General features: G+C 37.8%; 1 protein-coding gene across 2 annotated transcripts in view; it reads left to right on the top strand.

The window, feature by feature from the left end:
* LOC136759480 (zinc metalloproteinase-disintegrin-like berythractivase) overlaps positions 1 to 11,337 on the top strand; it is a 38,545-nt gene extending 27,208 nt beyond the window's left edge. The window contains exons 16-24 of one of the 2 annotated variants that reach the window (XM_066714519.1): positions 2,966 to 3,122; positions 3,563 to 3,643; positions 4,010 to 4,103; positions 4,891 to 4,926; positions 7,874 to 7,973; positions 8,316 to 8,406; positions 8,734 to 8,802; positions 9,776 to 9,847; positions 10,199 to 11,337. In XM_066714519.1, the coding sequence (XP_066570616.1) occupies positions 2,966 to 3,122; positions 3,563 to 3,643; positions 4,010 to 4,103; positions 4,891 to 4,926; positions 7,874 to 7,973; positions 8,316 to 8,406; positions 8,734 to 8,802; positions 9,776 to 9,847; positions 10,199 to 10,231 (733 nt within the window). In that variant the 3' untranslated portion in view covers positions 10,232 to 11,337. The remainder of the gene's footprint in view (positions 1 to 2,965; positions 3,123 to 3,562; positions 3,644 to 4,009; positions 4,104 to 4,890; positions 4,927 to 7,873; positions 7,974 to 8,315; positions 8,407 to 8,733; positions 8,803 to 9,775; positions 9,848 to 10,198) is intronic. The other variant, XM_066714520.1, reaches the window with a different exon arrangement.
* The last annotated feature ends 2,725 nt before the right edge of the window (positions 11,338 to 14,062 follow it).

The raw sequence follows: 14,062 nt of genomic DNA, 5'->3' as shown, positions 1-14,062 counted from the left end.
CCTCAAACCATTCAGTGAGCCCTCATGCCCTGTGGATGGGGGCATTGTCATCCTGGAAGAGACCACTCCCATCAGGATTGAAATGTTTCACAATAGGATAAGGGTGATCACACAGAATAACTTTGTAATTATTTGCAGTGACCCTTCCCTCTAAGGGGACAAGTGGACCCAAACCATGCCAGGAATGTGCCCCCCACAGCATAACAGAGCCTCTGGACCCCCTCACTGTAGGGGTCAGGCCTGTACTGTTCTCTTGGTGTCGCCACATGCACTCGCCCACTTGTCGAGAATATGGTGAAGGATGACTCATCTGACCATATCACTTTTTTCCACATCTCTGTAGACCAGTACCTATGGTACCCCAGTAATGACCCCTCTTTCAAAATCACTTAGATCCTTTCCTCTTGCCATCTTGATGCAAAATCAAGGTCAACTGTACCTGCTCAGCATTTTTATACATGCCACAGAGCATGATAAGATGTTAATTGCTTAATAGCATCATACAGTACACCTGTTTGGAGGCATCTGCATTTCTTCTGTTCTTCCACTAATTTATTTGGGTTTTTCCTTTAATTTCTCTCCCATCTGTATATCCTCTATCTGACAGAGGAGAATTGTAGCTTCACATCAGGTATTACTTCATATCAGGTATAACATCACTGTTAAAGTTCCATTTACATTATAATTTTTTTTGTAGCTGCATACACTAATATTCATCCACTTTCCAGTACATTTGGCACATATAATCCTTCCAAGATTTAAAATTAGTGTGCCTTTAACCTTTTAAGTTGACAGTCAAAATAGGGGATTTCCCCCTAAAAGGATTGGTCCAATAATTCTGTAATTACATCACATGCATATGGGTGGTATAATTTGAAAGGGAATCACTTTAATTGTCTTAATATATGTTCAGAGCATAGCTTGGAGTAACACAATACACATAACACAAGACAATGTGCAGAAAAAAATATTTGTATTATTTGTAGTTAATTTAGAACAATTTGCAGATTTGGTTTTCACTTTGACATTATGGACATTTTCTGTGTTGATCAGTGGCAAAAACTCCTGATTTAAATCCATTCTAATTTAATGTTTTAACACAATGAAATGTGGAAAGGTCCAAGGGGGGTGAATACTTTTGAGAGCCACTGTCGAAGGAGGGGGGACCAGCAGAGATCCCTCTAATTCAATCCAATTTCTTTGCAAATAGGCTTGTTTCAGAACAACTTAGCAATGAATCCAGTATATATTATTTGATGTTCTATCAAACACAGAGAAGCTCAGATCCAATTATGTTAGATCATTGTGATTAGTACACTGTAAACAGAGTTTTCCATCTTATCATTTTGAGCTCTTTACGGGTGTGTGTTGCTTCTACCAAAATGTGGATGGTTTTGTTTTGATCAGTAGACTGTAGGGTTCCAGAATACGTCAGAAAATATTCACAATTATGAGATTTTGTATTCTCTGCTCCTCTCCTCTGTCCCCAGATCGGGAGAGTCTAAAAGGCTTAACGTAGAAAAAAGCTTAACGTAGCTTAATGTGCTTTCAACATGACCATTACTTTTCTAACTTTGTATGTTTACATTTGGGCACTTATTAATGCTACCAATAAACTATGGAGACATTTAAGTAAAATTAACAATATGATAACGACGTTAAGCCCTTCATATAATACACTTAATGTGAATATTGCTCAATGTGGAAAGGGCTTATCGTGGTTTACTATACCTAAAACGTAACCATTTGTGCCCAACCTGTATAAATGACGAGGCTAGCACCACCCAGGCTGGTGCACAAAAGATTGGATGTTTAAAATGAATTTAATAGCATAATATTCTTGTTAAGCCTTAATGCAGCCAAGGTGAATTGCGCTTAACATTGAATGCGTGGAAATAGCTTAATGTGGTTCAAACATGGTACACAAAAGAATGGATGTTTAAAATTGTTTTTTAATGCATAATTGTCTTTCATTCAACATTAAGCGCAATTCACCTTGGTTACAATAGGGCTTAACAAGAATATTATACTGTTAAAATCATTTTTAAGATCCAGTCTTTTGTGTACCATGTTGGATGGTGTTAAAATTGTAATTTATACAGTTTGGGCATAAATGGTTAAGTTGTAAGTATAGTAAACCACATTAAGCTATTTCCACGCAAGGGGAAACGTCATTACAATTTCTTAAAGGCATACTTTTAACTGTTCCCATTAAATGACTAAGACCATTTTAACTGACTGTTAATCAATTAAATGCATAGATTTTAACTAATTAAACTTATTTGCACATTTTAATGAATTATTTACACCTATTCAGATAATATTTTAATGTGGGTTACATTTAACAAATTTAAGCAAACACTTTCCATCCCACTCTTTAAAGTTGTACGTGTGCTTTCTTGCTCTCTTACCTGTGTCACATTCTGCATTTAAATTGTAAAGTTACCTCTGTACTTCTTTTTCACGCAAGGAAATGCAGTTCAGAAACCCCGTTACTAATGTGGATTGTATGAGTTGCCTGTAACACATCTGGTACTGTGTAATGGGTGGAATAGGATTATTAGTATTTTTTTAGATTGGATTAAAAAAAACGAAATGTATACAGTATATTATTTACACAGGATGTGGGAAACACTGTAGGGTCTGGCGGGCAACATGTTGCCTGTGAGCCACGGGTTGGGGGCACCGCTGTTTTAAAGCCTTCAGATTGGTATAATTTCACCCTGTGGTTTAAAATGACATAAAATGTGGAAGAGGAACAACTGTGGTTTGTTTTGATACCAAATATGACTGTTTAATTAAAATAAGGATTGTGTTTTTAAGTTGCAATTCAGGCTGTAATGTTATACAGCTCCGGCCTCTTACGTGTTGGGATACCACGCCACTGAGAACATTATACACATCCTACTTGAGTTTGCTGCAAGGACAGAAAAGTGAAGCATTGGATTTGTCTTCCTCCTGGCAGGGATATGAAGTGTGGAAAGCTGTTTTGTTCCGGGGGCACATATGATCCAAAGGTCGGAAGAATGGTGCAGTTTCAGAACTGCAAAGCCAGCTTCTTCAGCACCGCAGCCAGTGACCAGGGGCAAGTGGCGATGGGTACAAAGTGTGGTGATGCTCAGGTAAGGTCTGTTTGGGGAGCTGCCCATCAAGCTGGGGTTATTGCCAACACCATAGCTTCCTTCCAATTTGTTGTAGATCTCCCATATGGCCAATATCAAGGAATATTATGTTATTCAGCCAATGCGATGCAACTGTTTTTATTTATTTATTTTAATGCAAAGTCATTTATGCCTATTCAAAATATTAACATAAGATCTGGTGAGGCTTAAAAATGTCTGTTTTAGGAAGGTGAGAAGGTAAATGGAATCAAAATGTGTTTTTAATTAATGATTGATGGAACTATTATGCATGTTCAGCAGAATAGTAATCGATGCACAGGGGAGAAAAATGGGCAGCATTTCCCCAGAACATTAGCCAGTGTCCTTTGGTCACTCTCTGCAATAGTTCAAGTTACACAGTCAAAGCTTGTAAAATACAATGTGAATTCCCTGTTTTTCAGGTCTGCAGTGATAATGAATGTGTGGATCTTGAAACTGCTTATAAATCTACCAACTGTTCCGCTAAATGCAAAGGTCATGCGGTAAGCAACTGAAATGAGAATACATGTAAGAAAGTAGAAAAACTAGGAAATGTCATTCAGAGATTGAAGAAATATTTCAGATTTTTGTACTTGGAATTCAATACCTTCGCACAGTGAGTGTGTAGAAATGGATGGACTGGTCACGTTACTGCTTTTAAGCATTTGTTTTTTGCTTGTTTTCCTGCAAGTTCTTTCTAATGCATTTGGTTAACTTGATAGATTCACTGGCTTAGTCCATTATGTACAAGGAAATTCTGGATCTTTGGTAATGTGAAATCCATTGATTGGCACAAGTTCAATTTGTGATTTCTTTGTGGTGACAATGTTCTGAATCCACTGTGCCTGTGACACTGGTGTGTACTGCAGGTCTGTAATCACAAACTGGAGTGCCAGTGCGAGCCAGGCTGGTCACTTCCTGATTGCGACCACCGAATTGAAGCTGGTGGGAAGCTGTCTCCAGGTATGTACAATGTTACTGCAACCCTTATTTGTCATTCATTTAAATCAGGGGGAGCCAGCCCCAGCCTAAAGTGCCACAGTACAGTAGGGTTTATAAGCCACCCTTGATCCTCTGTGTCTTATCACAAATAGTGCATTTTTAGTTCAGGAACAGTGTGGTCCAGAATGGTGGTTCATATTTCTATTCTAGATCTCCTAATGAAAATGACTGCTTATTCATTGATGTGAATATGGGGTTTGATATGGTAGAATGATGTGGAGATAATGGATACTTCACTCTATGGGCAGCAGTGTGGAGAAGTGGTTAGGACTCTGGGTTCAGTCCCACATGGGGGACACTTCTGTTGTACCCTTGAGCAACTTACTTTATCTAGATTGCTCCAGAAAAAAAAAATATATAATAAAAATGTGTATGTGTGTATATATATATATATATATATATATATATATATACACACACACACACATTATATATATATATAATATATATAAAACAATGTGATGTACATTGTAAAATTTATGTTTCCCTGGATAAGGGCATCTGCAATTAAATATACTAAAATGTATGTGTTGAAGCAGCAGGGGAAACCATGTAAAACTACTGTTTAGACTCCTGTTGACTGGTCTATTATTGATCAATCACAATTATTTGAATTCCTTCATTTACAAAATCTTCCAAGCTGCATTGAATTAAAAACATGTATTAATTGTACAAAATGGTCCCGATCCATATTGTTGTAAGCTTGTAAACCCTGTGATTTTGCAACTAACTAAATTATGTTGAACAGTCGACCAGATATCAGATTCTTATACACTGGAATTCGGTAAGTGTAGCAATCCTCTGGACTCCCTGTGTGAACTCTGTCACTTTTTTGCAATCAATTATTCAGATTTATACCCAGCATGCTGATTTTAGCAAGATCTGTAGTTAATGCCATTGATTACTCTACTCTAATGAACTTATGAGAACTACAGCAACCCAATCATCACGTTTTAAGTTTGCAGGGGGAAGATATTCAAGGACAGCATAATACTTCTTAGTCCTATTCTAGTTTCTTTATCCACTAATACTTTTTCTTTATGGTTCACTTGGAATCTTCAGACCCTCAATCCTACTAACTTTACATTTTAAGTTCTGCTGATTTTTACTTGTGAACTACTTTTCTCTTAATTCTGCAGAATTTAAAATAACATTTTGTATATAACTGAGTATTTTCTACTTATGTGCATAAGCATTGGCCAGTGTTGGATTACCTAGCCGTGCTCAAATACCTAAATCCTGAAATGACCAATCAGGAAAGATTGTCACATCTGACTTGCTGTAATATTCAACATGGCAGTGGTATGGTTTTTGAGCATGGTATTATAATTGTTTTTAGGATACAAATATAAGAACAGATATTTATCTGAAATATCAGCTATATACAGCTCTGGAAAAAATTAAGAGACCACTGCAATTTTTTCTTAAATCAGCATCTCTACATGTATGGCAGCCATTCCATTCCATTCATATTTTTATTTGGAATTTGGGAGAAATGTTGTCGGTAGTTTATAGAATAAAACAAAAATGTTCATTTTACCCAGACGCATACCTATAAAAAGTAAAACCAGAGAAACTTAATTTATTATTTAAATAATCGTAATTACATAAATTAACATAATTCTTTCCAGAGCTGTATTTATAGTTTGTTCATAACTTGCATCTACTTCATACCTTCATACTTTACCCATGTTCCTCTAGTCTTGTTGTCGGTTTTACTTATTTGAATTGTTCTGTTATCTCATCTCAGATTTTACCCGCATCTGTCATTTAATTCAGCGTTCAAAAATGACCACGTTTGTGTTAGGTTGTTTAGTGTTCTCCAAAAATGTTTGCCGATGTATTTCTTGCTGATGTGGCGACGTTGGGGGCGACTTGCTGGTTCCCCGGAAAGAATTGGCATAGCACTGCCAAGAAATTTCAATGATGCTTGCCGAATAAAATACAGCATCTTTCCCTGTCCATTAGTGTCCCCAACAAACCTTGGTGCCAAAAACTAATGGAGTATTTTCAAATTTAGTTGCCGAAGATAAGCACTGTAAATCCACATTCAAATAATATTCAATGACAAAATCATACTACTGATCACTGGCTCCATTGATTAGTAACAACGTCGCAAGAACGTGAGAATATCAGTGTGACTAAATTAGCTAGCTGGCTATGATGATGAAATGTAATACATGTGTCAGTTAGTTAGGGAGCAAAATTTTACAAAAACACTTCCTTCTGCCAATAAAACTCTCATTCAGAAGAAGCAGTGGTGCTGCTAGTACCAGTTGGAAATTAGATAATGGACAAATGGGATACTATCTGGCAGCCAGAGTCGGAGAGTGAGACAGAGAAATCAAATCAAGATGAGTGGGAGGAGAATCTTGAATAATCCACTGAAGAACAGCAGCTCAATCACTGTGAATCACTTTTGAAAACAGGGTGGAACAGGGTTCTCCACATTTAACAGTTAAGATTGCATGTACCTGCATGTCCCCATGGGTTTCACATTTTTGCATGATGTTAGAAGGAAGTGCATTGGTAAAACTGGGTCTTCATATTTAGTGAAGTTCTGTTTGAGAGAAGAGTAATTTACAGGTGCTCCCACATCCTTATTTTAATTGAATTAAACCACTTTAAAGGATCACATGGCTAACCCCCCTCCTACACACACAAAAAACAAAGATTGCAATTGTATTTAACTCAGTCTCCAGTTCTAGATTATTCTCCTTGTCTTTGGCCATAATATACAGAGAACGTCAGATAATACCTGACTCTTGACAGACCCTACCCAGAAAAGACACTAGACATCACTATTCAGGATAAGGACAGGCCACCATTTTAGCATTTGTCATGTGGTTTCCACTGTCCTATTGTGTGGCATATGTGGGCCCCCTCTATGGTGGGGTGAGTTGTTGTAAAGGTAACTGTCAATGAGGAACACATCTGCTTACCTCAGATCCACCACACTGTCATGGAATCCAGTTCTGAAGTCATGCTTTGTGCAGGCAGTGTTGCTACTTTGCTCCTCAGGTTTCTCCCTTTTTGTTGCATGTTGGCAACACTAAGAACACAAGGAATAGTGAGCAAATGGGTAAAAAGAACAGTGTGAACAGGGTTCGTGGATAATTTTGCCACATTAACACCACCACTCTCTGGAATGCACTCTCATTTTGCACTTTTGGAGTAGTTCTCGTCTTTGGTAGAAAGAATTAGCTAGGGTACTGTGCCTCCTTATTAAGAGGCTCAATTGCCATTCCCCAGGGGCTGAAATTATCTGTCAGTCATCTTTTTTATGGTCTGGATTTATTTACTCAAGTAAATTTATACAATTCTAGTTTAAACTGATTTCCAATTAAAACATTTACACACCCCTGGATTAAACTTAGAAAAACGTACTCCAGGCTTAATTAGAACACACCTCTCCAAAGATAGATAAATCAGTTTTGTTCAATCAACAATCTTTCTTAAGCTGAATGACTTAATGTTTCAAACCAAAGATGACAATACTTTCAACTGTGTTCATTCCCCTTCTTTAGTGTGCTGCATTTGTTAAGTATTTTTGTATTATGTAAATCTTAACAAATGTGCAACAAATAGCATAAGCATAAATAACAAATAGATTAATCTATTAACTTTTCTCCTCAAGAGTGCAGCCCTGGTTCCACATCTTTCATTGCTAGGCTGCCTGTAAGTCTCCTAGAATGCTGACTTATTGTCTGTCTTGTCCTCTATCCCACCAGGAGCTATTGCTGCTATTGTCATCTTAATCTTCCTGGTGGTCTTGATTGTTGTCATTACTGTGGTCATCGTGCTCAAGCGAAAGCGTGACCGGCGACTCAGGTGTGTAACGTGCAAGGATTTGGCATGTGGTGGCTGCTGCAGCCGTTGCTTGGGAGAGGGAGAGGACTGCAAAGAAGACTGCTCCTTAACCCTTCAATGAAGAATAGTGCCAAACAACATGTGTATCAATAAAATCGGCATTGTGCAGAGAAAACAATACTACCACCACCACCCTAAAAAAATCCGTTTCACCTCAAAAAGGAGCAAACAAATAGTAGACATACACATACCTATAGGTTTTATTTGCAAATCTTAATTTTAAAAAATACTTTTCATTTACGTACCCAAGCTACAGAAATCAATGCGTTAAGGTACTCACTGTAACACTCTGTTTCCCTGCAGACCCCCATCTTACCTAAAGACCCCTGGTGTGACCAACCCAAACTTTGCCGGGCAAAGGCAGCAGGAGGACAGGTTACAAGGCTACAGTCCGGTAGAAATCCAAGACAAATTACATTTTCCTAGGATTTATCTGCTATGTAAAGCCTTCATTTATGGGTTTAATTTATACACCTTAGTTGCCATGTGCATTCCTCATAGAGAGAGTCTTCTGCATTCAGATTTTACACTTTGTTTATTCCCCTGAACCCTTTTTATTAATTTTAGCATTCTGTTTAAACACATTTGGAAAAGCAAAAACTGGTCAAGGTATTAAAAGATTAAGGGAAACAAAGATGTGCATGATGAAAGATTTAAACTTTGATTTAAAAAAAAAAAAAGACCATGCTTAACCACACTCTACTTTGTTTTCGTTCCTTAGTATCCAGTGAGGGCAGCCCCACCCCCACCACCTCGCACTGCTGCAGCTTCAGCTCCCCCACTACCTAAAGTGAGTATTTCACCTCGCCAATACATATATACACATATATACATATATATGATAAATGGAAGGATATAAAAGTAAGAAAAAGTGCTATTTTCCAAACTGCAAAAATTGAGTGTACACACAGACATAAAGGAGTCAATCATGTTTGTGTAGCATGGCAAGCATTTCTAATATACACAGTATGTTTAGCTTTTAAGTACTAAAAATAAGCCATTATTTGTCTGGTTATGTCTAACATGATTATAGAAGTACTTGAAGTACTGATCCCATAATCCACTGCACAGTATCTCCCTAATGTACTTAAACGCCAATACGTTTTACAAATGTTCACAAAATTAATTAATTACATTAAGCGTTATACCATTAAACCATGTACTCACAATTTAGGTGTATGCAGTTGAAGAACTGCATTTCTTTCCCTGTGTGTCTGTGTGAACAAGGTCACTGTCTCATGGTCTTACTGTGCTACGGTACTGTGCTATAGCTCAACCCCGATACCTAGAAAAACCAGGTCTGATAAGAACCAGTTTTCACCAGCAATTTGGGCTTGATACATTGTACAAATCCCTCTTATATTAAACATTACGTATGCCTTAAATTTACCCCGGTTTAGCCATATATGTGTACCGAATTTCCACTCATCACGGGTGGAAGTTTTTAACTTCTCTAAGACTGTTCTTGAGATTGCCTCTTCCTTGCAGCTGCTTATAATAAAAACCTTTTGATTGGAGGTGCATCTCTCTCTGGATTTCTGCAACTCTTCACAGTGGTCTAAATAGCAGTGTCTTTCCAATGTACTTTTAACTACTAAAAATATTGCTTCTATTTGGGGCTATTTGTTTTAAAAATATGCTTTGAAGCAAATAATATAGACATGGACATATTAATTGAAGCATTTAATAGTATTATACAGTGGCAAATGCTACTTGAATTACTAATTTTTTCTAAAAAATAAATGCAAAAAAAATGTTTGCAGGTGGCACTGAAGCCCCATCCTCCTCCCATGCCCCCAGCTAAACCTGGCCAGTCTCCTGCAAACTTCCGAGCTGTAAGTACTACTTGGATTTAAAAAAAACAAGGAAGAACATGCGTACCTCCACGGTTTTGTTAGGTCTTGAGCTTTTCAGTTCAGTAACGTAACATTATAATGGGGGGGTCTCTCACAAACCTTCCACATTCTACTATAACTATACCATCAGTACTGTGTATAACAAATGGATAGTCTTTAAAATATTTGCATTAAGTAGAAATGTGATGCATGAGGCCATCTGCTAGATATAATCATTGTGTGCTATAGGTCTACTCCATCTGTAATTCTGTCCTTCTCACTTTAGACCTGTGGCAGCACCCCTGGTTCCCTTAACACCATCTTTTATTCCCCCCACCCTTACACACACAGGCTCTTAAACCAGTGAATAGCCCCCGAGTGTGAGTTTCTGGAGTACAGTGGAGAGAAAGTGAAATCTCAAGGTTTGGAAGTGCACGGTTGCCCCACACAGATCTGGATCTGCAAAACCTCTGCTCTCACTCTCGTATCTATCCTAGTACTACTAGGGATGTAAATTTACATGTTGGTATTGTCAGTTACAAAAAGGTCCCATTTATGTTAAAACAAGTTTTAATCTTTTTTTAATATCTTTATTTTTACCTGGTTTGATTTGTGAGAGGACTGTTGAACATCCATGAAATATGCAGTGTCGATAGGAGTGTTCCATTTGTTCAGATTGTACCTTAATGGGACAGGTTACACATATTGTGGGACTGGGAAAACCCAGATTTTATTTTCATTTGACGGTTACATGTTTAAAATGGACAGTTCTTGAGTACTCGAAGAATGTAATGTTTTAACTACTGGTGATCTAACAATGGTTATCATACTATGCAAATCAGATGCAAAATTACACAAACTACATTAATAACCCACATGCCCCCCTCACAAATTTAAGTTATCATTATCATGCTTGTTTACACTAATATAGTGACTTAAAGACAGAATGTAAGGCACATGTATAGTAAAGTGAATCTGGAAGGGTGTTTTTTTTTTTTGTAAATAGGGGAAATCTTTACATTTAAAAAATATTTTTATTATATTGCCCGTTTTAAATTTGTCACAGCTTTGACTGAAATTTCCTCAATGTATGATGTTAGCGATGACTGTGTGATCTTTGTAATTCCTATTATATGCACTCTTATGAATATAACAAAAAAGCTCTCGGATTGGAAATTTGTGTAAAGTCTGGAGTATAGTGGAAACTACAATGGAGATAAGATCATAAAAACATGAAATCTCGATGCAGTCTCCCCCAATGAACTTCAGGACAAATTACTGCCTAAGTGCACTAACTGCTTGAGAACCAATAATTTAATATTAATATGCTGAAAACCATCCAGATTGCTCTTGATTTCCAGTCTGAGAGCTAGTTGTTTTTTTTCTGCCCTTCCCCCCTTCCCAAAAGCTGAAAACCTTTATGTAATCGTGAAGTTTTGAATAATAATAATAATACAAACATTTCTAATAAAATGTCACTTTTAATATCAGCTGCATTTGCCAGACCAACTCGTGTAGATGGGTATATTACAAAATAAATCCACCACTGAACTACACATGGCAGGGCCATGGGTCGTGTAACCACTAGGTGAACTAGGTAGTCATCTACAGCTTCAAATTCTCTGCAAAGACTCTGCACATTGTACATACTACATAGCAATACTAACAGCCTGGTAAAAAAAATACAACTTTAGTCATTGCCTGAAGGATGCAGCCATGGAGTTTGGGGGAGATAAGAAGTAGAAACGCCATGCATTGCTTCCCCCAATGAACTACAGAAACTGCTGGATGCAGGCAGCCAGGGGGACAATATGTCTAGGCTACCCTTGTGCTAGCCCTTGGTGCAGCTAACAAAGTAGGGAAAGTGGGGAAATTAAGCAATGAATTACCAAACTGACCCTTTCTGTTGTAGGAACTGGAAATCGGCATTCCTTTCTTTGAGAGCTCTGTGGGATCTTTGAATGAGCACAAGTAGGAAAGATCCTTTAATGTCTCATCCAAAACACAGCTGTGACCCCCTTTCATCATGCCTGGAATTTCTGGTTGAAGGGATAGTGCCACCTACTGGTCAGCTAGCAAATTTCCCAGCAGCAATCGCATTTCCCTCAGAGGCCAGGCTTTAAAATGTCAAACCGTGAGAATGAATATACAAATAATCCAGGTCATCATTTTTCAAAGTCTGGGTCGGGAGGTTATAAAATTGGTCGCGAAAACGAAATGTAGAATGTATTTTTCTGTCTGTTTTTCTCTCGAAATATAATAATATGCAGTACACCTGATAGCCACATGAGGCAATATACAGCAGAGCACTCTATAAGCATGGCTATTAGTGAGCGCCCAACTGAAACGGTCTGTCGCTGGACCAAAAACTTGGCAACAGCAAGCTGTCCCGAGCCCCGAGCCCCGAGCCCCGAGCCCCAAAACTCATTAGAGCAGACATGGAGGATGAAGCAGTTCAATCTTTTTTTTTTATTTTTTTTTTTTTACCTCGGCAGCTTTGCTCCTAAATCGGAGACAACGCTGCAAAAAAACAAACAAACCCAAAAAATAAAAATAAACACGTGTGAAATCCACCTTAAAAGAGAAATTAGGAGGATCCCACAGACTGATACAAGAAATTAAATTGGGTGACACTGAACTAGGCCTATATCATTTCATTATTTCCCATCACTTGTTTATTGGTAGCTATTCCGTTTTTAAATGCATATAGGTGTGAATTTATCATCATTCTGGATTAGCATCTCAGCAGAATATCCAGTGCTAAGTAAAGCTAGCATGTGGATGGTTTTGCCTTTCACAACGACTTGTAAATGCGATATATGATTTTCCATTTTGACGAATAAAAACAAAGTTCAGTTTATTTCTGCACTTTGTGCCTGATATGCGCATTGCCCTCTCACCCTGCACACCGGACTGGACTGTGATATTGACAAAAAACAAACGGCTCATCTGTCCCATCAATTTTTGAAATACATGCACGCATTAGACAGGGCTCGCCAGTAATCAGGTGTGCGCAGCCTCAAAGGACGACAAGACGTCTCCAAGGTTACAAACCTGTCAAAACTAAGGTCGTGTCATGTATGTCCCACCTCCTAAAGGCAAAGGTAACCAATCAAAAACATCTCATACATGTTCTGCCCCCAGAGCAGTTATATCCTATAAGCGTTGGTTTCCTCCAAAGCCTCGCTTCTGCTTGAAGGCGGGAACTAAGCAGAGTGACAGTGCAGAGAGCCTTTGACAGGTTATAATTATTTTAAAGAAAAAGCCAGGAGAAATTAATGTTGATGTTTGGAAACCTTGGGGAAGCAAGGTCTGTTGCAGGAGAAAAGCCATGTGGGCAAACTTTTATTAGTGGTAAGAATATAATTTTGCTTTCTTGCTGTCTGGTGAATGTTGTGGGGGCGTTAGGTCATGCAAATTAAAATAATGTCTATATTTTGTCTATGCAGATATAGATATAATCGAGATTAAGTTTCATAGAGTCAAAGACGTGATTACTTTGTTTAACCTCCGACCATGGTCAATGGCTGAACTGTTTCTGGAATGGTGTGTTGCACCACCTTGCACACCGAGCCCGTCAGTGTCGATGGAGGTGCGTCAATGAGTTCGATTCGATCCATTTCACGTGAGCTACAAATGACATTGACCAATGGAAAACCATAGGAAGACATGTGGCTTGATGGAAAAGCTTATCTACTTGTCTAACCATGAAGAATGAAGTTTACAACAAAGCAAATAATTCGAAAATATATGGCAATAATTATATCGTGGAGGAGCAGGACACTACTGATGTAACTAGAAGTGGGAAAAGCACAGATAAACAACAAAAATGTGACTTACATTATTTACAAATATTTGCACTTTCAAATAAACAGTTAAATGTTGAACCGTGCATTCTGCTTTTGTTTCTTTATGGTGAGGTGTTCTTTGTTAGTGATTTTATTTTTAATCAGTGTAAAAATTAGGAAAGAGCTCCTTTATTTCTTCAGCTCAAAACGATGGACTATCTGTGGATAGCACTTGATACTAGTTTTAAGAAAGCTTTTAAGGATCTCTGTTAGATGCATGTTTTTAAATCCTCTTATTGTTTTTGGTAACACTTTACAATAATGGGCATTCATTCCTCATGAACACAGGAAAGACGCATGAATACATGATGTAATTCTTGTGAACTCAGATAAAATTAATTTGTAAAATCAAGTGTGTGAATTCATA

The sequence above is a fragment of the Amia ocellicauda genome, chromosome 9 (genome assembly GCF_036373705.1).
Source record: "Amia ocellicauda isolate fAmiCal2 chromosome 9, fAmiCal2.hap1, whole genome shotgun sequence".
Lineage (NCBI taxonomy): Eukaryota > Metazoa > Chordata > Actinopteri > Amiiformes > Amiidae > Amia > Amia ocellicauda.
Note: the sequence above shows the minus strand (reverse complement) of the source record. Positions and strands in the feature narration are given on the sequence as shown.